The 22,806-nt window shown below is 35.8% G+C and overlaps 1 protein-coding gene across 5 annotated transcripts in view; it reads right to left on the bottom strand.

Moving 5' to 3' along the window:
• Positions 1 to 706: 706 nt before the first annotated feature.
• The window catches only part of LOC127975285 (MICOS complex subunit Mic19), a 57,300-nt gene continuing 35,200 nt past the window's right edge, over positions 707 to 22,806 (bottom strand). For all 5 annotated transcript variants that reach the window (XM_052579214.1, XM_052579222.1, XM_052579230.1 and 2 more), the window contains 3 exons: positions 15,459 to 15,529; positions 5,812 to 5,947; positions 707 to 1,366 (listed from right to left, as the gene is read on the bottom strand). In XM_052579214.1, coding sequence (XP_052435174.1) covers positions 1,349 to 1,366; positions 5,812 to 5,947; positions 15,459 to 15,529 — 225 coding nt within the window. In that variant the 3' untranslated portion in view covers positions 707 to 1,348. The remainder of the gene's footprint in view (positions 1,367 to 5,811; positions 5,948 to 15,458; positions 15,530 to 22,806) is intronic.

Here is a 22,806-nt window from a genome sequence, read left to right as displayed (position 1 = left end):
GGAGCGACACTGCATAGTCTGACGGATACATTTAAAATGGTGAGGAGAACGAGGGAGGGGGAAAAAGATATAAGAGAAAGAGAGAGGCTAGGTTTTAGGATGGAAACGTGCTCTCACTCTCAAACGCTCTCATTCTTTGCTGTTCTCTCTCACTGTTCTTCAAATTCTCTATATCAAAAAAGGTTCTCATGAAATTATTGTAGCTAATCTACGACTGAACACCATCAAAGCTTAAGAAACATAATAATGTAACTAACGCTGACAAATTATCTCATACATAGCAAAATGTCTTCTAAACATAAACAAGCATTAAATGCACCTTGAGAACATTTTAAAAATCGTTAAGTACTGAAAAATGCAAGACATGATGTAACATCTAAAGACTGACCTGCTATAATTATTTGTGATTCAATCTATCATAAATGTAGTAAAACAAAAAGCAAAAACATTTAAATGCGTCTTTAAAATTATAAAAAAATGCAGCACTTACAGCGCAAGAACTGACAAAGAGTGAGATGCAATTTAACAGCCAAAGACTGTCATCTGATACTTTGATTTTATACAGTATAATGCAACTTAAGTTCCAAAATAGGCCGTATATGTAGTCATGTGATTATTTCTGAATAATTAATTCATTGTGCATCTTGTGATTAATTTGATACATGTGTTTAATCATGCCCTAGTATTGAGACACAGTCAAAAGTGGTTTAGGGTTTGAATAGTTTATTCTTTAAAGCAGATCGGGGATCAGCCCTGACATTTTTTGGTGTTAACAAGACAAAATAAACAGCAATGAACATCACACACAAAAACACAATGAACAGCGGATGATGATGGATTGTGGTGGGTTAGCAGGGTGGATCACAGGTATGGTGGCTGGATTAATGACGCTACATAACCAGTCCCACCAAACCTAGAATCCTTCTCAGATTTCTGTGGTTGGTTCTAGATTAGCCAATATTTGGTGTCTAATTTGGTTCTCTTCGCTGTGTGCTATCCTTTGTGAACCAAAACAAATTGCATTTTCTGGTTCAGGTGCTCAGAACGTTTGAGTTCCACCTACTGTACGATCACCTCTGCTTACTGATTCTGTCCATTACATAAATGGATACTAGTTTCCCTTTCCTGGAAAAAGGAGAAATAACAGGGACGAGGGAGGAAGGTAAAAGTGTAGGTATAGGTAAAAAAGGAAGGTTCAAAGGTGTCTAGCTCTCATTTCACTGCAGATTCTGCTTCAGGTCTGCTCAGGAGTGTCTCCGGGTGACGTCTTTCCTTCAGCAACAGTCGATAATCGGTGAGATCACAGATACAAACAGGTCTTCCTCTCTTCCTGCTCAGAGACTTAACCTCAAGTCCTCAACTTGTCCTAGACAAAGACAAAAAGGCAGTGCATGTTAGGAAAGAAGCGAGAGATGCAGTGGCACATTTCCATGGCATTTGCATGCAAATACGCAAGGCGAAAGAGAGAGTTAAATGGGAAAAAGAAGCGAATGTGAGTGCATGTGTGCATATTCTTGAGAGGTGAACCACACGGCAAGCCACAGTGGAAGCAAAAAACCCCAACCCAACCAAACGTAAACTTTCTTCCCGTCAATACGCATCTCTCACAGGTTACTGCACGATAACAGGAAATAAGAAAGTGAGAGAAGGAGAGAGAGCATGGAAGAGAAGGAGAGGAGAAGATAGACGGGCGTCATGGTCTGTCGTCAAAATGATAACAAAGGAAGAAGCCATAGAAACGTTTGGAGAGAAAACAACAGCTTCGTCTTTATTTGAACTCAACATTAATGGCAGCAGCAATCTATTTTATGTAATTGGACATTTTGAGCAAAATGGGATATAAAAAATCACCTATTTAACATCTATTTAAATCATTGTTCTTATTAACTAAAATTAAAACAATAAATAGTTTTCAGTAATTGAAATAACTTCTTATTTATTACTTAAAATATAAATATTAGTTGAAAAACTAGTTGAAAATTAAAATAAATTTAAGTAACAGAGTTAATATGAAAAAAAAGCTAAATATATAAAAACTAATGAAAATATAAAGTGCATAGAAATCTAAAATTAAAATAAAAATGTAAAAATAATATCAAATTCAACATATACATTTTTTAACAATAAAAAAAACTGATTTAAATTGGTCAAATAACTACTGTATGGTACTAGCTTATGGTACTACATCTCTAAGGCACTGCAATAAGGTAATGCATTTCTGCATCTCTCTCACACACTCATTGCTTATTTTCCTAAAAATATGCAGACGGTTCTAGGACGGAGAAAAACACTGGAACAGGTGGCGGCATTTCTTCCAAACCTCTGAAGGACACAAGTTTGACCCAGTGAAAAATCGGCCCTGGCACAAACAGATGCTGTAGTACCAAGCTCTTCTGCTCTTTCCGATAGAGCGGACAACAGAAGAGACAAGGAGGGTAAGGAGTATTTAACCATACTTAAAGAATAAAAAAAGAGTGAATGAGAGATCACTGGCGATAAAGTAGTATTCACAGTGCTTTTAGAGGAAGAGGGCATATGCTTTATCTCTGGGCTCAGGGCACTATCAGCTCGGGATGTACCGTAGTCACTGCTTCACAAAGTGATGGAAGAAGAAGAAGGTCACAGCCAAAATATTATCAGTCCAGCAAAGATAAACCATGGAGTAATTACATCCACACAGCCACAGCCATGACCGATCACTGTTGTTACCCTCTCGACTACTCAGGCCGTATCAGGAGAATTAATTCCTCTTTGGCTCTTTAGCAATGGCGACCACCGATTAGAGCAACTCTATCTAGATTCTTTTAAAAAGACTTGTTTATACAAATCTACAGTGCTATCTGGTTCTTGTTCTCTTAAAATGACAAAGATCAGATCCTGAGGGACTTCCAGACCCAGAAAGACAAGCATGGACTGGTCACCATATCAGACATCGTGATCTAAAGTGGCGATAGATGGAGGTCAAAAATGCCATGGACTGAAGGTGAACCTACAAAACATGTCAAGTCAAAGCTGAGGTGACAGAGTGTCCAATCAAACTACAGTATTTTGGGGGGAAATGATTTGTTACTTTGCTGAAGATTTAGCCAAATTAGACTGATACCATCATGGAAAGGTTGTGTGACATGCCCATTTCCTCTAAAACGGGTGTCAAAGTTAACTCCTTGGGGGCCGGAGGGTTTTGTTCCAACCCTGCTTCAACACACATTCCATGTAGCTTTCAAATAAGCCTAAAGGATTTGATTAGTTGGATCAGGTGTGTTTAATTAGGGTTATATCTAAACTATTCAGGGCTTCGGCGATCCAGGAATTGAGCTTGACACCCCTGCTCTAAAATGATCTAAAACCCATCCCACTTCTGACGGCAAACATGTGATGTAGCACTCAAGTTTCAACTAATAAAAAACAGACCAAACTGTTTTCTAAGACCTTTATTTTTGATAAAAACTACACAAGTGAAAATATTACAGACCAGACAAAACAATTTTATCTAATTTCCTACGATACTATGATTATACCACAGCCTACGAGTTTGCACGCTGATTTGAATAAAAACGAAATAAATAAAAGAATGGGTTCTGACAATAAACACACCGAATGTTTTTTTTTTTTGTATAGTGGTCGTGCAAACAAAATAAAAAAGCTAAACAAAACAACAAGAAAACAGAAAACTAAACAAAAAAGATCAAAAGCACAGCAACGACTCCGAACAATGAAACAAAACAAAACAAAAAATATTAAAAGAAACTGTAGACGGTAATGTTTTCTCTTGGTTCATGGTTTTAAATAAATGCGACTTATAGTCCAGTGCGACTTATATATGTTTTTTTCCTCATCATGACGTATTTTTGGACTGATGCGACTGATCCGAAAAATACGGTACACACTGAATTTGTCAGAGTAGTTACTCAAGTAACTGACTCATTAATACATTATAAAAAGTATTTGCTGTAGTAAATGGTAAATGCACATCAAACCATTGCCCTCATATATTCAAAATATACATATTTTTGCATTGCTGCACATTCCTCCATCTCTTTCTCTCATGCATACACACAGCACAGAAGCAGTTTAGCTATTTTGTTATCTGGCCGTTATTTATTGTCTGCCTGTGTGACTAATAAACCTTTATTACACAGGTCACCTCTGTTCCTCACAGCCGAGTCAATAAAATCATAAAATACTTCATGCCATTACTGGGAATCCATATTAAATTTACCAGACAACAATACTAAGTACAGGCCTGCATGAAAGAACATGCATATACACAAACACAAAATCATTCGAGATGCTAAAGAAGTTACAGGTAAATTTGGTGCATGCACAACAATGAATAAAACATCTCTTTATTTACATGATGTATTGCTTAAGTGCGGCAGAACTCACTGAGTTGCTTTAAACTAATACTCCAGAGGGCAACACACTTTCACTCTCGCTCCCAAAACTGTGCTGTTGTAAAAAATCTAATGGAAAGACCCATCTGAATATAAATTGTGTTTGCACAGAATTGCTGGAGTGTGTGGAGGAGATTTTCGGAAAGGGTCGGTCCAATTCTGCTCATTTCCATCCTTGCATTGCGGGATTTTGGGAGGGCGCTATTTAAATGACATGTCCCCGTTCCCACTTACTTCATTTAACACACACTTACGCCTGCACCAAGAACAGCAGCTGTCAGCTGGTATTATGGAAATGAGTCTTTCGTCTGAGCCTACAGTTTAGAGTGAACTTAGTGGCGCCTGCAGCCAAGCAGAAAGTGAGAGAACACTGGGCAAAAGTTTCAGTTTGCAAATGGAGGTGCGGGTCAGGAAGAGAGTGTGTTATTACAGGGTTTGGAGAGGACGGCAACGTTGTTTCAATGGATCTTAATTCTGTGGGCTAAAGAGAAGCTGTAGATGCTAATTCGTATGCTAGGGTTGCTGGGAACTGAACATACAAAACAGAAGATGCACACACACTAGAATGTGTCTTGATGCATACCACAAGCAGGGTGTTTCGACTTGAGTGATGAATGAATGATTCTTGAATTTAAAAAATAAACTTAATTTACATTTATATTAAAACATATACATTTCATATTATGTTGAAACATTTCTCATGTTCTCTAGAATAACAACCTCTATCTGTCTCTCAAAATGTATTTTTTTTTATTAAAAATAAAACACTTATAACTTATAAAACACAGGTAACGCTGTACAATAAGGATGCATCAGTTAATGTATTAACTAACATGAACAATGCATTCATTCCCATGTCAATCTTTGTTAATGTTAGTTAATGAAAATTCTTTCGTTTATTGTTAGCTGATGTTAATTCCCAGTGCAGTAACTTTTGATTCTAAAAATGCATTAGTAAATGTTAAAATTAACATTAACAGAGATTAATAAATGCTTTAGAATTATTGTTCATTCTTAGTTCATGTTAATTCAAGTCATGTTAATGAGTTTTATGGTAATAAGTTTCTATATATTCCCTAGAATAAAATATCTCAAAGTACACATATATTTACCAAATGAATAAAAAAATATAGACTTTTTAATAATATATAACATTAACATTTTACACACACACACACAGATATATATATATATATATATATATATATATATATATATATATATATATATATATATATAAAATTTATTAATATAAAATTTAAATATAAAATATAACATTTATCAATTTCTTAAACTTGTGTTAAATATTACAAAATACTCACACGTAAAAAAAAAAAACATTGTGTTGTAGATATTTTTGATCTGGTTCAACTAAACTACAACTATCCAATGGTGAATATATCAGACAAATATTTACCTGTTTAGCTTTGTTGACACACTGCATGTATTGAGAGGCGATGTTGGAGCACAGCAGAGTTTTCCCGCCATTTTCTCTGTAGCACTTCAGAATCTGCCCCTGAAGGTCGGTGCACACTGGACTAATGTCATACCGCCTAAGAGAGAGAGAACAAAAACGTAAAAGAAGGGAAGAAGGAGAGAGTAAAAACCATCAAAGGACAGATATATTTAGCAAACGAATGTGGTCATCCATCATGATTACATTTTCCATTTTTAAAAAACTGATCCTGTGGCAGTGACAAAGAGTTTTTAAATTCTATTCTTGTTGTGCTTTCACAAGTAAACATCAGATCAATCACTAATCAATAGCAGAATTGACTGGTGCAGAATTCGTTTGTGGGATAATTGCATGTTGAATCACAGGGCAGGGGGTCTAACGAGGTGCCGCTTCAAGACATACATCAGGCCACACACATTTCACCTAAATGAACATATGCCAAAAGCTTTTATAAAGCTTGTTATAATTACTTATCTAAACTCAAACATAAATGAACTTTTTGGCATTTTTGGAATGCATAAAAAACCCTAATATATTAATCAATTTTTGACCTTTGATGACCTTCGCCTCTGTCTCCAAAGGGAATTTGTCAGATTTAGTGAACTTCTGGTCACAGTTTTGTCTGCACAAGTACAGCTAAGTAAAGCAGCCACACTCACCCAGACAACTGAAAGCAGTATTAATCAGTGCAGCTTGTGTCTCTGAGGTGTAGATTCACACACACACACACACACCTGCGTTTAAACCCCTCCAGCTCTACCATGTGTCTGAGCCCAAAAGTCTACACCGATAAACCTGATAAATATTTTGTCCGATGTAAGACAGCACTATCAACTTACATTTTGTAAGAAAAATCCCAAACATCATGTGACACAATTCTATTTATCTTTCTTATCCCACATTTCACAAATGAAGGCTTGCTATGGATTATCGGGGGGGACTTGTCTATGGCCAACTTTGTTTTGTAACAGTTACAGGGAAAATATATTCTGACCGTCAAATGTTTGGAATAATTAAGATTCTTTTTAATTGTTTTAAATTGTCCCTTTCACAAATATAACTTCAAGTAAAGAAATGGGCTCCAAAACAGTTATGCATACTGTCATTTATGTATGCATGCACGTTTATTATGGGTTCCCTGTAAAGCATTTAAAAAGAATCTTGACAATCTATAATTCAATGTTTAAAAATATCTATAAGCAAGTGTAATGCTATTTTGGAAGAAATCATGGTTATCATGGTGATATGATACTTATTAAGCATTCACTCAACATGAATTCAACTTGAGAGCTTTTTCGAAATGTTTTTGCAAACATCCCAGAATGTTCAACTTTGACCTAGACAGCATTGTGTTTCTTGCTGGATTTAATAAGACCCTGCAGATCGCCATCAACAACTGTTCCATCCTTCGAGGTCACTAAAATTTTCAACCAAAGATTCAGTGGACACAGGACCATGGTTCCCTGAGGCCCAACATGGCCGAAAACGAAACATCACCTCTGTTGATGGGGGATTAGAACACACACACAGACACACAAAACTCTTCATTTGACAGGTATGACCTTTGGGACAGCAAAAGGCAAAGGAAAGAATTGGGGCAGAAGGGAGATGTTATCCCGCTCTATTCAGAGAGACACTCTTTTCTAGATCACACATGGTTTAATCCGCGCCGTCATTCATATTAGCTGCTCTGAAGGGGCAGATGAATGAAAGAGTCTTTGGGCCCCAGAAGGACTAGGGATTCACCCTCTCTCTTTTCTTATCCTATGCTTTCTACATCTCTCTGTCATTTCCTCAAGCCATCCACTCAAATTCACACATCATCCCTCTTCTAGACTGTCACAGGAAAAACCTCAAAAAGAGGCAAAAAGAAAGGAAAATTGAGAAAACAAGACAGAAAAAGCAAGCTGAAGTACTTTACTGGTAATAGAAAAGTACATATTTTTAAGTAGGCTAGGTAATAAAACAGTATAGTAATACTGGGACCACCACTTTAAAAAAAATGGTCCATTTATACTTGATAATTTCAAAAGAGCCACAAACTCCTTTTTTTTTTTTTAAGTTTCAGGACTGTGGACAATATTAGTCAAAAAAAAAAAAAAAAAAGCATGATATATAAGCATGTAAACATTAGCAACGGCTAAAACCTTAACAATTACAGATGGCTGAATGTTCCATCCATCCATCAAAAAAAAAAAAAAAAAAAAAAAAAAAAAAAAAACAATACACATTTTTTTTTATATTTCCACAAAAACATTAAGCAGCACTACTGTTTTCAACACTGATAATAGAAAAAAATACAAATTTATTGAGCACCAAATCAGATTATTGGATTGATTTCTAAAAGATCATGTGACACTGCAGATTGGAGTAATGACTGTTGAAAATTCAGCTTTGCCATCACAGGAATAAATTACATTTAAAAACATATTCTAATAGAAAACAGTTACCTTAAAATGAAATAATACAGTTTTTACTGTATTTTTTTATCAAATAAATGCAGATCTGATGAGATTAAGAGATTTATTTTCAAAACCCTTAATCTTTCCTCTGACAATGATTATAAATGAATTATGTTAGTTTATCTATTTTTAGGTTCACATATAAAAAATAAAAAAATGAGTGGCAGCTTTGGTTTGACATTTTAGCCTGCATTATTGCTATTTCAAAAGGTCAAATAAAACTCACAAACTCATCCTCCTCTGTAGCAAAAGATTGATGTGTAATATAAACTAAAACATGCATACTTCTGATATAGCTTATAATCACTGGCATACTACTTTCAACATATAATTTTGGAGACACTACTCCCAATCTTGCATATTATACTACATAACATGAATAACATGCAATTTGGAATTGAAAAAAAAAAAAACTGAAAAAAAGTGTTTTTAACACTCAATAGCATTATGAGTAAAATACCCACACATCAACACAGCTGAATGGCACCTTTGCCATCTTTCTTACATTCTACTCCTAACTATCCACGGATCTGGAGTCAAAAAGCAGGACAGCTCTATAATATCATAGACATGTATATATGTATTCATGTCCCCACGTAAATCCCTCCGTCCAACTGAAATGATTTTTGGAAGAAAAGAAATAGATGCGGGTCATAAATCACTGGGAGCAGGCGCTGGGACGACTGTGAGAGATGCACAGAGATATGAGATGCTTTATCACAGGAGGAGTGAGAAAAAGAGAGCTTCTGAATGAAAGGCAGGAAAAGTACGGAAAGAGAGTGTTCTAAATTATCCCATGGTTCTGCAACCTTCCTTTTAAACTCCACTAGCAGCACATGAAGGACTTCCTATAGGTGTGGCGGTCTGTAGGGGATTTACTAGACAAAAACTGTTCGGCCACAGTACAGCAGACAGAGACAGCAGACAGAAACGGCAGACAGAAGGCACAAAGATAAGCCTTTTCTGAAGCATTCGGCTTATTAAAATACCAACACACATTTCTCAAACAGTCTTAATTCTTGTAAATCAAGACTAATGAAGTATCGTCCCGCCGGCGCGGCGTATTTAAGTCCAGTGTTTTACAGCCGGCCCCGGATGAACTCCGATCTCTCTCTTAACAGACATGTGACTATCTGTCATCATTATGAGCACTCGCAGTCTAGCGGGGTGAAGAGGTTAAGCGTCCACTTCTGAAAAACCACATGTATGTTCATTTAAGAGCTGACGGCTTGTGTGACAGGCAGACAGAAATCCAAACAAATGAAGCAGTTACGAAGAAAAATGATAAGCGCTCATTTACGGCGTTTTTAAAATGCGATCCATCAGCGAAGACGAGAGACCAGGGGCTCCGAAACGAACTCGCATCATCCCATTACCTTTCGGGATGGAAGGAAAAGATGTAATTGGGAAAAAGAGAGAGGCTTTTGGATGGAGAAGATGAACAGAGTGCTGATGACAGGGTGAGAAAGACAAAAAAAAGATGAAGGGGTGAGAGGGAAGATAAGAGAATGATATATAGGTAATCCCAGATGCGGTAAAGATGTAACAGAGCTAAAAGATGCCAGCCTGCAGTCTGGAGAGACACTTTCAAGATGATGAGGGTTTGATAACCTGTAGCAGCACCAGACATAACTGTGTGTGTGTGTGTGTGTGTGTGTGTGTGTGTGTGTGTGTGTGTGTGTGTGTGTGTGTGTGTGTGTGTGTGTGTGTGTGTGTGTGTGTGTGTGTGTGGAGCTTTTCTTGTTGAGCGAAAAGGCCATTAACTCTACGTTGATATTCTTTGCCGTTAAGCCATAGAATGACCTCTTTTAAAACAGAACATTTAGCTTAAATATTATGGCTGGTCTACTGCCATTCACTTATATTTCGTTGTAATAGCTATAATTGTGTGCTCTGAGACAGGTCAAGCTGTGCTTCAACAGGCAGTCAAACTTCATGGCCTTTTAAGAGGAGTTATTTCTTCTAAAGAGCAGGCTATTACAGTCTGAGATCTTGAGGTGTATGATGGGTTATTCCAAGGAGACGCAAGAAAATGCCAATACACAGTCTCATGTAGGGTCAGAAATAACCTCTATGAATTAATGCACATGCAGGTGCTAAGGATTCACAATATATAGGTACTGTGACGGTTTTCAGCTGACATTTGAACTTTTTATAATTTGATATCAGATATCAAATATAATATAACAACACTGTCAAATGTATTTTTTTGAAAATGTATACATACGACTATAATAATAATAATAATAATAATAATAAAAGAATAGAATAATAATGGAAATTAACCATGATAATTTATTTTAAATAAAAATAAATTCAGTATTCACAACTGAATTTTGTATTTAGTATTTTTTATTTATTTAGACAAAATACATTTTTTAAAAATATAAAATGGTTATATATTTTAATAATATATTAGTTAATTATAAATTATTTATTTATAAATACTACTGTATTTTGTATAAATGTATAAACTACTGTATAAATACTACTATATTGTGAATAGGTCCATCTCAATAAATTAGAATTTCATGAACTCTTGTTCAATGCGAATGCTGTATGCTGGAATAAGACCAGTCATTTATTCTGTGTGTTGATAGCAGACGTTCACAGATGACCTGAATAGTACACATTAATTTTGTTTAAACTAAACTAATTTAAGCTTTGCCAGTTTAAACATTTAAGAGCCAAAAGGACGCAAGCTTGCGCGCGCAGTGAATATTTGTGTGTGCGCTCATCTGAAGCGTGCAAACCCTCACCTCAGAACGTGCGCAAATATTAAGCTCTCTCTGAAGTATTGTGTGTAAATAGACAAATTCACCCAAAAATTTTCTTGGTATAGCTGGATTAGTCCATTCTCTTAAGCCTCTGGAGTCGATTAACGCGTATACGAGTTATGAGGCTATTTTCATGATAACCCCGAAAATAACTTAATTTACACTTTCAGTTTTGATCGTACAGATAAGAGCAATACATCAATCGAATCTGTTATGGGTCTACTTTTTTTGCATACAGACATAATAACAACAAAACTTTGTGCACTTATAAAATAAAGATAACAAACAAGGTGTGCTGTCTGCAGCCTTTGTCTGCGCTGATCTTCATTTAGACACGCGTCATTAAAATGAACTGTAACTCAGTGAATACTCAACGAAGAGACATGAGAGAGATATCTATAGAAAGCCTGATATGTCTATTTTTAAACTACTGTACCTAAAAACTAATGCTAAACCTACCTAAAAAAAAAACAACAACTGAAAATCACTGTTTATTTTTTGTATCTTTACTCTATTTTATTTATTTGTGCTGTTGCTTGTAGTTGGATAGAATAATCTTTTAAATTATTTTATTTTATTTATTTTTTTCAAGTTTTTCCATAAACATAGCACATACTGAACTGTACCAAAACCATGACTCTAAAACTGTGAAACAAACGAACCATGAAAAAGTTGAACCGTGCCACCCCTAATATATATATATATATATATATATATATATATATATATATATATATATATATATATATATATATATATATATATATATATAATTATTATTTATTATAACACTAAATTCAGTTGTATTTACAACAATTGATCTTAGAATTTAGCATTTTATTTATTTACTCATTATTTATTATCACAAAATGCTCCTGGATTTTAGTATCTGACTATAACAATACAGTTTTATGCTAATGCCCACTATAGTGCCCCATAACAGCAGTAATGATACAGTATATAGGCCTAATGCATATTATATTATATTATAATCTATTTATAATGACGCATAAAACCAAGTCTTTGCATTCACATACTGTACTTGTGTAGAGGATGTTTCAGGCCTTAGTCTATACTTGGTTTAACTATTTATTAAAAGCAGACTGATTATCATGTTAAACTTTGGTGTAGCGCATTGGGACAATAATTCCGACAAGTGCCCTTTGACACAAACAGAACATGTTAATGGGTGACTAAACTGGGTGAGCAGACACATCTACACCCATTCAGAGTGTAGAAGATAGCAGAACATAGGAAGAGGTCGACACTGTGAACTTGACAGAGTATGGCAACCCCCTGGGGACACAAGACAAACACACAGAGTGCATGCTTGCTTAAACACAGCATCACAGGGATAGGGCAAAGGTCAACACTGACAGGTGGCTGGAGAAAACATCATACTCTTCACTCAGGCATTTATCTGTAATTCATCCAGCATCCACAGCTGCACAGGTTGACATTAGTCTGCAAGGAACAGAAATTTGTGTGTATGCGGTGTGTGTGTGTGTGTATGTATTTGTGAGCACTGCATGAATGTATTTGTGTGCATGCATGAACGTGTACATATCTTTAAAATACACATGGGCCATGTATACAATATGAAGTTTCAGAAGTGAAAACCGGGATATGGGAGTAAATCCTATAAATTATAATTTTATATGTGTATGAAATAGAACTAACTCTCAAAATTGGGACACCATGGTAACCGTAGCAAAAATCTAGCATCTTGCATGTTTGCTATCCACTATTTTAGACCAAAGTAATATTACAGTGAACAAAGATTTGTTATGCTATTTCAACTAAACAACCATTGACAAGATATCACATTTGGATTTAAGTTTATTATAGGCTTATTTGCTTTATTCCCTGTGATTACATTATACTAATTCTTATACATGTTTAAATACGTCATTTAACACCTAGCTGTTCAGTTTGATTCTACACGCGCAGAATTTTTTGTAAATGTCACTACCTGAATTTGTAGGTCAATTTAGCTGCAGTTTGTATGTGCCAATACTTTAAACATCTTCTGATTGAAAACCTTTGCTGGTCCAAGAACAACATTCCTATTAATCAGTCATAGCATTACCTTATCCCAAATCTCTAATTCAAACCAATTTTCCTAACCCTGACCCCCAATTTTCAACCTTTAAACAGGTCTCAACATTTCCCAGTCCAGTCCAAATCCCTCCTAATTGTTTACCCTAAATCCTAACCTCATAAACTCATTCTTAACATCTTGATCCTCACTTGACCTTGACCTCAAACCCTCAACGTTACATCCTAAACTCCACTTTTACCCATCTTAACGTCAAAATTCTTAACGTTAAACCATATCTCTTGCACACTGGTTGATAAATGTCATTCCAACCCTAACCTAACACTTTGTCACTGTATTGCTGTTCCTGTTCAGATGGGGTGACTCCGAATAATCAACGTATCAATGCTTTGATTCGAGAAGCCTGATTTGACTACCAATCTATCAGTCGAACAGCCATGTTTCTGCACATTGTTTCGTGAAGAACGCGTCCACAAAAGGAGTCCGCATTCGGACCCTTTTTGCAAATAGCCTTTAAGTCTTAATATTAACGTTATGTTGTATAAATAACAAAGCGTATTCTGTAATCTGTGTGAAATAATGAGTTGAATCCCACTGATTAAAAACTTGCTATCAAATGCGTCACTCTACTGGTCATATTCAGCGCACGCAGCTCAAAACAGAAATGCAGAACATTTACTGCTTGTGTTTTAGACTAACGTTATAATAAGAGCACTATTGTAAAAAATAAATCAAATTGTTAATTGTTGTGGTTTCGCCCACATTAAGTGTTAGCTATCCGTTCATCAAAACATGAAACATTATTTACCCCCATTTATATCTGCAAGGTGTTCATTACATATTTTCCCTTTGTGTTAACATCAGTAATTATGTTAGTCCAACGTCTGACTTGAATCTTGTTAATGTATTTTGCCCCGCCCCTAAACGTATGATTCGACTATCAGTCGAATATCGGCAAGATTCGAAAATTCAGATTTGAGTCTGAAAATACTTAGTTGGGGACACCCCTACATTCAGGATGAAAAGGTTAAATACAGTATGACAAAGTAGAAGTAAATAAAAATAAATCAAATGGGTATGTTCTTATACAAATACACATGCATCGGAAAGCAATTATACCAGACTGATATCCAGGAGACAAACCCACATTCACATCAAAATCTTTTTCAGTTACTACCATTTACAAATTGAAACTTATGGTAATATCATAATTTATGTAGATTTGGACCTCTTAGATAGATTTCCATCTCTCAGGAAAAAAGACTCAATTCCTGATAGTATCTTATCACCTGTTTTCCCTTCAGAGGGCGAATATTGTTGAAATATCCATTTGGGAAAAGCAATACAGATAGATGTGTTTCTAATGTAGAATCTAAACACAGTTTCTGTTCTTCTTTCTCATGCACATTCATTTAAACCTCATTATTCTTGCAGTCAGTAGAGCTTGCGTCTTTTCTCGTGTAACATCAGACCCTGAAGACATTTCATTACACAGAAAAAAAACCCTCTCACACACTCTCCTCCCTCCATCTCATAATCCAATCAGAGTGCTGCTAATGCACCTCTCTAATGCAATCAGCCAATCACAGCATCCACTGTGGCCTCGCTGGTCACATGACACCCCGACTCAGGCCTGTGCGAAGAACCATGTCAGGCTAATGCTGTATAAATGCATTTCTTAATGCAATTTAGCATTAGTTGTTCAACCTCCCCCCTCCTGATTCCGACTCTGCCTCATTGGACAGTTCAAATCAATTTCTGACATTTCTAAAGAGACGATGATCCCTATGTTGACACTGAGGAAGAGGGATAATGACTGGCTAATGTGATTTGTGAGCACAGGCTAGTCCTGAAACAGGCTGGCCTCCCTTCACTTGCCCTTAACCAACATGCATTACATTTGGGGCTAATAGGTCACTTTAAGACATATTGAGCCAAAATGTCCTGTAATTGTAGAGCTCATAAGTTACTTGTTTCCAGCTATAGTAGCCTAATGGGCAAGACATCACATTCATGACAAGTTTGTCACAATATTGAGGGAAACATCTTTTAGTTTGGTAGATTTAAAGGGATTTCTGGTCATCAATTACTCACCCTCACATGTTTCCTTTTAAATACAAAAGGAGTTATTAATAACAAAATGTTTAAGATAAGAGTTCTTCTCAAAGAAAATTTTTAGTCAAACAAGACTTTAGTGAATAACAACTTAAATTGTAGATAAAGCTTACAAAATAATGAATGACAGCATGTGGAACAGCTGTATTTGGACTTTGAGATGATGAGTGCAAGAGTGTGTCGTACTGAACTCACTTGAACTTGGCGTTGACCTCTTCTGCTGCCTTGTGATAGTTTTCATTGGTCACCTTGTAGAATTGGGCACTCTGAGGAAGGGAGAGAGAGATAGTATGTGTCCAAAACTTAAATATTGTATGTGTCCTTATTCTTTCTGATGTCTCCTCCAATATGAACAGTTGATATAAGATAATATTTATAGACAAAAAACTCACAAAAAAAAAAATCTAAACAGCAGCAGGTTCAACCCTACTGAGTCCCCCCTCCCCCCCAATTAAAAAATGTATAAATTAAGCATTTCTTGTTCTCTGTGCTGCACAAAGACAATTTTGCTTGTTTTTAGATTTCAAAGAGGTTCTTATTGAAATGTGTCAAGATAGGTGGGCAAAAAACAATATCCTTACAACCTGGAATGGACTTTGATAAAGCATTTGTATTGATGATTCACCAATAACTGACATTTCAAAGAAAATGGGCAGAATGTTAGATACATGACTGAATTTGAGGATGTGACAATAAAACCTTGTTCAAGCTACACCCATAAAGAGAGCTCTCAATCACAGTGAGACAGGTTCATCTTACATTCACTGTCTCACACACACAATCAATACAAATGAAGGGCTACAACCATGAGGATCAATAATTATATCTTGGGCTTTTAGTGGAGCTACTGTATAGCTTCTGATGGACTGTACGTCAAGTAAAAATCATTTGTCAGAAATGTGGTACGAGTCCAAAATCAGATTCCTGCCAAACATTCCAATGGTTGGTGGGTAGATAACTTACCATAAAAGACCCTTAATAATATTTACTGGTCAGAAAAAAAAAGTATTATAATTTTATATTTACAATTTATTTACTTTATTAATAAAACATATTTTAAAAAATTATAGGCAACAATATCAATACAAATTTAAAGAAATGAAAAAAACACCAAATGTAACATAAAAAAATCAAAATGCTATGGAAAAAAATGCTAATGTTTTTTTTTTTTTTTTTTTTTTTGCCAAGGCAAAACATTTTCTGTTTGTAAGTGTTACACTACTGGATGTAGGAAATTGAAAAGCCAACTTGCACAGTTGCAAAGTTCCAAAATGATGATTTATTTCCCCCTGAGTAGACAATTCTGCCGTCAAACCTATTATTGGAACAACACATTGAGAGTTAAAGACGACATCAGGTACAAGCTTGCCCCTGAGGAGCCTGATATTAGGGAACAGCAGCAGTGATTTAAAGAGCATGTTGTGATGATGCAGATCTGATGGGAGGAGTAAGTACTAATCAGGGCTACACACTCAGAGGGCACTGGCCTAGACAGAAACTGATTATGTGGAAAGCAAATCAGACCTCCACACATATGCTAAAACCCCATGACTTGAGCAATGGTGTAATTTGGGAAGTCTGTCATTTCCTTTGATTAATGACAGAGTGGAATAACTGCTGCTTTTGATTTCAGAGTTGGGCCACACTGATTTAGAGGCCCCTGCATCAATCTGAGAGCAAATGTTTTACCACCAACATGTTCTCTCGCCAAACACTAAACCCTCATCTTCATTTGCCAAAGCAAAAGTAGACTGTAATCAGATTATGATTACAAAACCCGATATTACACATCTTAACAATAATATATATTTTTTTACAATTATTATTATTTTTTCGCAGATGTCGTCTCTTTGATGAGTGAGTTAGACCACATGACTTTGATTTTGCTTTTATTATTAATGTCTTCTGTTTTTCTTTTTCGATCAATTAATACAGTTTTGTCTTTTGGACCAAATGTTTTTGTAAGTCATACCACAAGACAAAAGTGTTTTAAACAGTTTTATCTGTTGGACCACATACAATTGTTTGCCGCCATACATGACTTTATTTTGCAAAAGTGTTTTATTATTATTTATTATATATTTAAATATTGATCATTAAACACTCTTGTTTGCTGGTTAGACCACGTGACTTTTAGATAACAATTTTGCGAAGTCACGTAGTCTAACATCATAGAGAGGCTTTGATTTTTGCAAACAAGTTATATTATTTCTTCTAATATACAATTATCATTTTTCATTATTATTAAAAGTCATGTGGCACGACCAACAAAGTTATGTGGTCCAACTATCTTATAGAGAGACTCTGATTTTGCAGCAAAAAAAGTTTTCTTCCTAACTGTATATATATTTAAGAAATATAATAAAACACTGTGAAATCAAAGTCATGTGATCCAACTAACTTCTAACTGAGAGGCTTTGATTTAGCAAAATCAGTCGTGTGCTGCAACCAACAAGTCAAGTGGTCCAACAGACAAAACAGTTGTAATAATGAAACTCTTTTGTCTGAAAAATCTAAATCATTTGGCATGACCAATAAAGTCATGTGATCCAACAGAAAGAGGTTTTTTTATAGTAAAACACTTTTGTCTGCCAATCAAAGTCATGTGGTGCAACAAACAAAGACATTTGGTTCAACTATGATATATGACGTTATAAAGTTGCAGTTATATCATTCTGCCATTTTCACATTTATTTATTAAGTCAAAATAAGCCACATGATATGAAGTACTGTTTCCTTCATTAAAATCAAGTCCTTTACCTGTCCTACAAAGCAGCTATCAGACTTTTTTCTCACCTTCTGTTCACAGGCATCTTAAAATAAAACTTTATTCACTCTGGTGCACACAGGGGGGTTATGGACTAATGAAAGAACCTCCTGAAAGCTACTCTTGGAACTGATGGTGCATATAGGTGGTGTTCTGAGACAAACAACCCCATGTTAAAATCTTGCAGGCTTTATAATGAGAGATCTGAGCAGTGGTGGAGTAATCAGCAGGCTGTGTTATCTCTCACAGACCAGAGAGGATGTGTAGGAAAACCCCTGCTGAGACAGCCATTATGGCTCAACAGCATGGCGGCCATATTGGCTCTGCAGTGCACAATTGAAGGCTGGCGACTGCAAACAGGGAAGGAAAGCAGAACAGAGGCCTGTGGAGCCAATTCTTCCATCACTACCTCTTACTGCGGGAGACTGTGAAACAAAACAGACGTGTAGAAATGTCCCAAACAAGCTGAAAGGCTGTAACTCAACATCATTGCATGAAACATCCATTCCAAGCATGGAAAACATTTTTAGTGTGACATCTTAGTGATATTTCAACTCATCTCAACACATTTTCAAAGTATTCAAATTTTTACTATGCTTCTGGCTGTCTGGAAGTAAAAACAAGGGGACATGACTATGAACGCAAAGCTCAAGCTGTGTTTCTCGACTAGATGGTGTTAGCGCGTGGATAAGACACACGCCTTTGGTGTGAGAGACCCTGGTTCAAGTTCACTGTGAGACACCAATGTGTCCCTGAGCAAGACACTTAACCCGTAGTTGCTCCAGAGGCTTGTGACCTCTGACATATATAGCAATTGTAAGTCGCTTTGGATAAAAGTGTCAGCTAAATAAATAAATGTAATATGCGTTCTGTGTGAACTGCCTGGTTACAGTTTTGATATAGATAAAACTAGGCTAATTAAATTAACGAGGCCTCATGCAGAGACAGACGTTGTCCTTTCCAAGTGTCCTATCTACAGTGAAGAAGAGATAATGACCACACACGGATCTCAAATAAAACAACACACAATGTTCATTTAACAATGCTGTCAGTAAGCACAGGAAACAGAAACAGAGTTTTACATGCTGTGAAGTGTGATTCACAGTGGGTATAGAAAAGAATCACCCCCCTTTAAATTTTTGTATCTTTGCAGCCTGAAATAAAGATTGACACAGTTTTTGTTTTTTATCTAGCTGTCTTTACTCAGTGCAACTTATAACATCATAAAATAAAAACCGAATCACAGAGTTGGAAAAAGGATAACATTTTTTGCTTTAATTGCAGTCTTTAGTATGCCTGGGCATCGTTCAAAAATCTTCGATATCGGTACCGATATTGATACCTTGAATTCGATACAGATTCCTGAACGAAAAATGCTAATCCTGTTTACATGAAATAAGCTGCTCCCGAGCAGGTTTAAGCTTACGGACCTATTGCTTTGACAGCAACTACGGGATGAGCTTCGAAGAACCAAATAATCCAAGATCATTCAAAATCATCAACAATCAAATCCAGCTAACCGAGTTACCGACGTACGATGAATGGGCCCCTGGGATTGCAGAGTCAGAATTACAGATTCCCAAATGTACTTACCAAATCTCATAAAATTGTGTTGCAAGTGCAATGCACTATAGGAATTTTATCATTGAGCCTGATTGGCTTGGAATGCGATCAAGGTTATGATGAATTTCTTACACATCATCAAGCCAGACCATAACAATGAGAAAAAGAAAGAAGTGTTAAAGAAAAAAAGAATGACTTCTAATTCCGAGCATGCAAACATACAGCCAAAGCCACTGCAGTCAAGTGCCCTTGAAGTCATTTAAATTCCATTGATCAAGCTAAAAACACTGTATTAGCAAGCTTTCTTCAACACCTCAGACTTCAGCTCTCTACTGGGATCATGGAGCATTACGAGAAAGACACAAAACTACCAATAATGCGATTGAGGAGGGGTTGCTCAGTTGAAATATGAGATTGTTTTACATAGAGTTTTGACTGAAAATCATTGGTGAATATATACATACATATATAGATATTGTTTCAGAGGCAATTTGAGTGGCCGCACCAATAGGTAGGCTGAAGGTGGCAGCCGCCGTCTCAGAGCTGTGATGGGCTGTCAGACACAAGCCACTGATAAACGAGCAAACTCAATTGAAAGAGACATGTAATATATATCAGCGTTTTATTCTCTTCTCTCTCTGTATCTCTCATTCGCTCTTTTTTTCCTTTTCTCTACAGGTACCGTTACAGTCCAGTGGCTAGAGAAGGAGTAGAGAGGAAAGACCAGAAGGAAACAGTCAAATGGAAAACACCATAATATTGTGGTGCTGTATATTCAAAATCAAGCTATTAGAGCAGAAGATCTTTGCCCGGACACGACGGGACCCGATGGGACCAGACGGGCTCGGTCGGGTCCGTGCTTAATTTATATCATCTTTCGCGGGCCCGGGTCGGGCTCGGGCTTGCGCTACGGTCATGTGATGTGTTTCGGTTAGCGCGAGAAAGATACTAAAATGGAGAAAGATACGAAAATGGATGCTGAGTAGGTGTATTACGTATTACGATTACGTTTTGGTTGCACCAGCAAAGTCTGAGGTGTGGAAACGTTTTGACCATGTTTATAATGAGAATAATAAGTGAATAATGACGAACCATCAGTGAGCGCAGGAACGCGCTGAAGCCATCTACAGTGGATTCAATTATTTTCCAAAAACATGCAGGCTTAGCCTAATCGCGGTGAGTAAAGGTTTTTCAAATGATAACCATATATTCATTGAGTCTTAAATGCATAATGTTGGCATTATTCTTTTATTAAATGTCAGTTAGTGGCGAAGCAAATCCGGTGGAGCCTTTATCTTAATTTCGTTATTGCCAAATACCCTTCTTAATAAAAAATTTATCATAATTGTATTTGTTAAAAAAAGACTTGTTTTTATTGGTGCGTCGGTCTATTTATAGGCTAAATGAGCCTATGCCTATTTGTTAAGATGTCACAGAGGACTTATTTTATTTCTTTATTCCAACTTCCAAGTGGTGTAGTCTACATTAGTTATGAATAAATTATGTTAAAACATGTATAAATGACTCATTCTTGTCAAAAGGCAATAAAGATGTGTGCGTGCGCACATTTGAATAATGTCGGGCCATAAACGGGTTCGGTCAATCAAGCTGTCAATCAAAATGTATTTGTCAGACTCGGGCTGAAACCTGTCGGGCTCGGGTCCTGTCAGGCTTAACTTTTAAGGCCTGATTACAGCTCTACAAGCTATTGCTTCCCAGAATGATTTAGAAGGTCGCTGCAAACAACATTAAGTCACATTCTTCAAATTTCATACTGGTTGCTTTTTCCATGGAGATACAACAAATGGCAACAAAAAGGACACAAAGCTTCATAAAGTATTTTATAATTGTTCCAGATGACTATGCTATTTTACAAGTCGCCTGAATCTATTTTTATAAGAAATGGATGTAAATGTTAGTAACTAATTACTGAATATCTTGATATCTGTCTTAGCTCTCCTTGGCATGCTCATCTGTAGCAATTGAGCAATTACAGAGAAAGTCTGACTTATAAATGAACCTTTTTTTTTATTACTTTTTTTATTTTTATAAATGAATCCATTAATCTGGTTAATTAAACTAATTGAGTAACAAATCAGACATCAAATTCAAACTAAAACACCAAAAGACAAATTGGCCGCAACTCAACATTAGCAGCGAATAATAACATCTTTGTCTACTTCTTTTAATTAATTATTATTTTTATAATCATTATTGATATTTTACAATTTAATAAATAAAAACCGTATTCAACTGTTCTTATTATTTTTTAAAAGTCAATATTTTCAGTGAATAATAAAATACAATTATTTTTATTTTCACTAATGAAAATAAAAAAAAATATTATTATTAACTGAAATTTTATATATTTTTCATTTTCCATTTTTATTATTATTATTATTATTAATAAAATAATTTAACTCATCAGCATATTATGGTTATTGTATATAGAATATCCTATGATATACTGTATATATTATATGGTCCTTCATCTTTTCTAAGCCAATATCTTGTGTAAAAACCAAAAGCATTTATTATTTATAATGTCTAACCAACAAATCCTGATACGCCAATCCATTTGGCTCAGACACACTACTGTCCAGCTGAGTCTGTCTCTCTCAGAAGGGCTGAGGTCTGTGTATGTCTTTGTGAACATGTTGACACTGAACAGAGATCGTTGAGTGATTGATGAAGCTGCGAGTGATCAATAACACCTCCAACATGCAGAGTTGAAATGGTTTAAGAGCTGTCCTTATAAAGAGACAGAGAGACTGGGCTAAAGCTAACAGCCGTGTAAAAGATCAGCTACTTTTATGGACACAGGATAAGTCTAATCACTGACATAAATGGAGCTTTAAAAGAATATTCTGGGTTATTTTCTAGCCTAATGTCTATGGACTCCATTTTTAATAGTTGCTGTCAATAATCACAGACTCATTCTTTTATTGCATGCAAGCAAACAGAAAGCACAGTTACAGTAAATCAATCATAGTTGAAGCTTTTTAGCAGCCTTTTTGGACTACACTGATCCAGATCCGCACTGATTATACTGTGCATTTAGACAACAATGTGCACTATAAAGTTATTGTGTTACTGTTAGTGCAGGTGCTCTGCTAGTTTGCTGCAATCAATTTTTTTTGTTGTTGTTTCTTCAACAACAAAATTGTATAAATGTGACCAGTGCTGGCAAATGAGTTGGAATGCACGCAGGCT

This window comes from Carassius gibelio, chromosome A4 (assembly GCF_023724105.1).
Source record: "Carassius gibelio isolate Cgi1373 ecotype wild population from Czech Republic chromosome A4, carGib1.2-hapl.c, whole genome shotgun sequence".
In the NCBI taxonomy this organism is placed as follows: Eukaryota; Metazoa; Chordata; class Actinopteri; order Cypriniformes; family Cyprinidae; genus Carassius; species Carassius gibelio.
The sequence above is the reverse complement of the archived record's forward strand: the minus strand, read 5'-3'. Positions and strand labels throughout refer to the sequence as shown.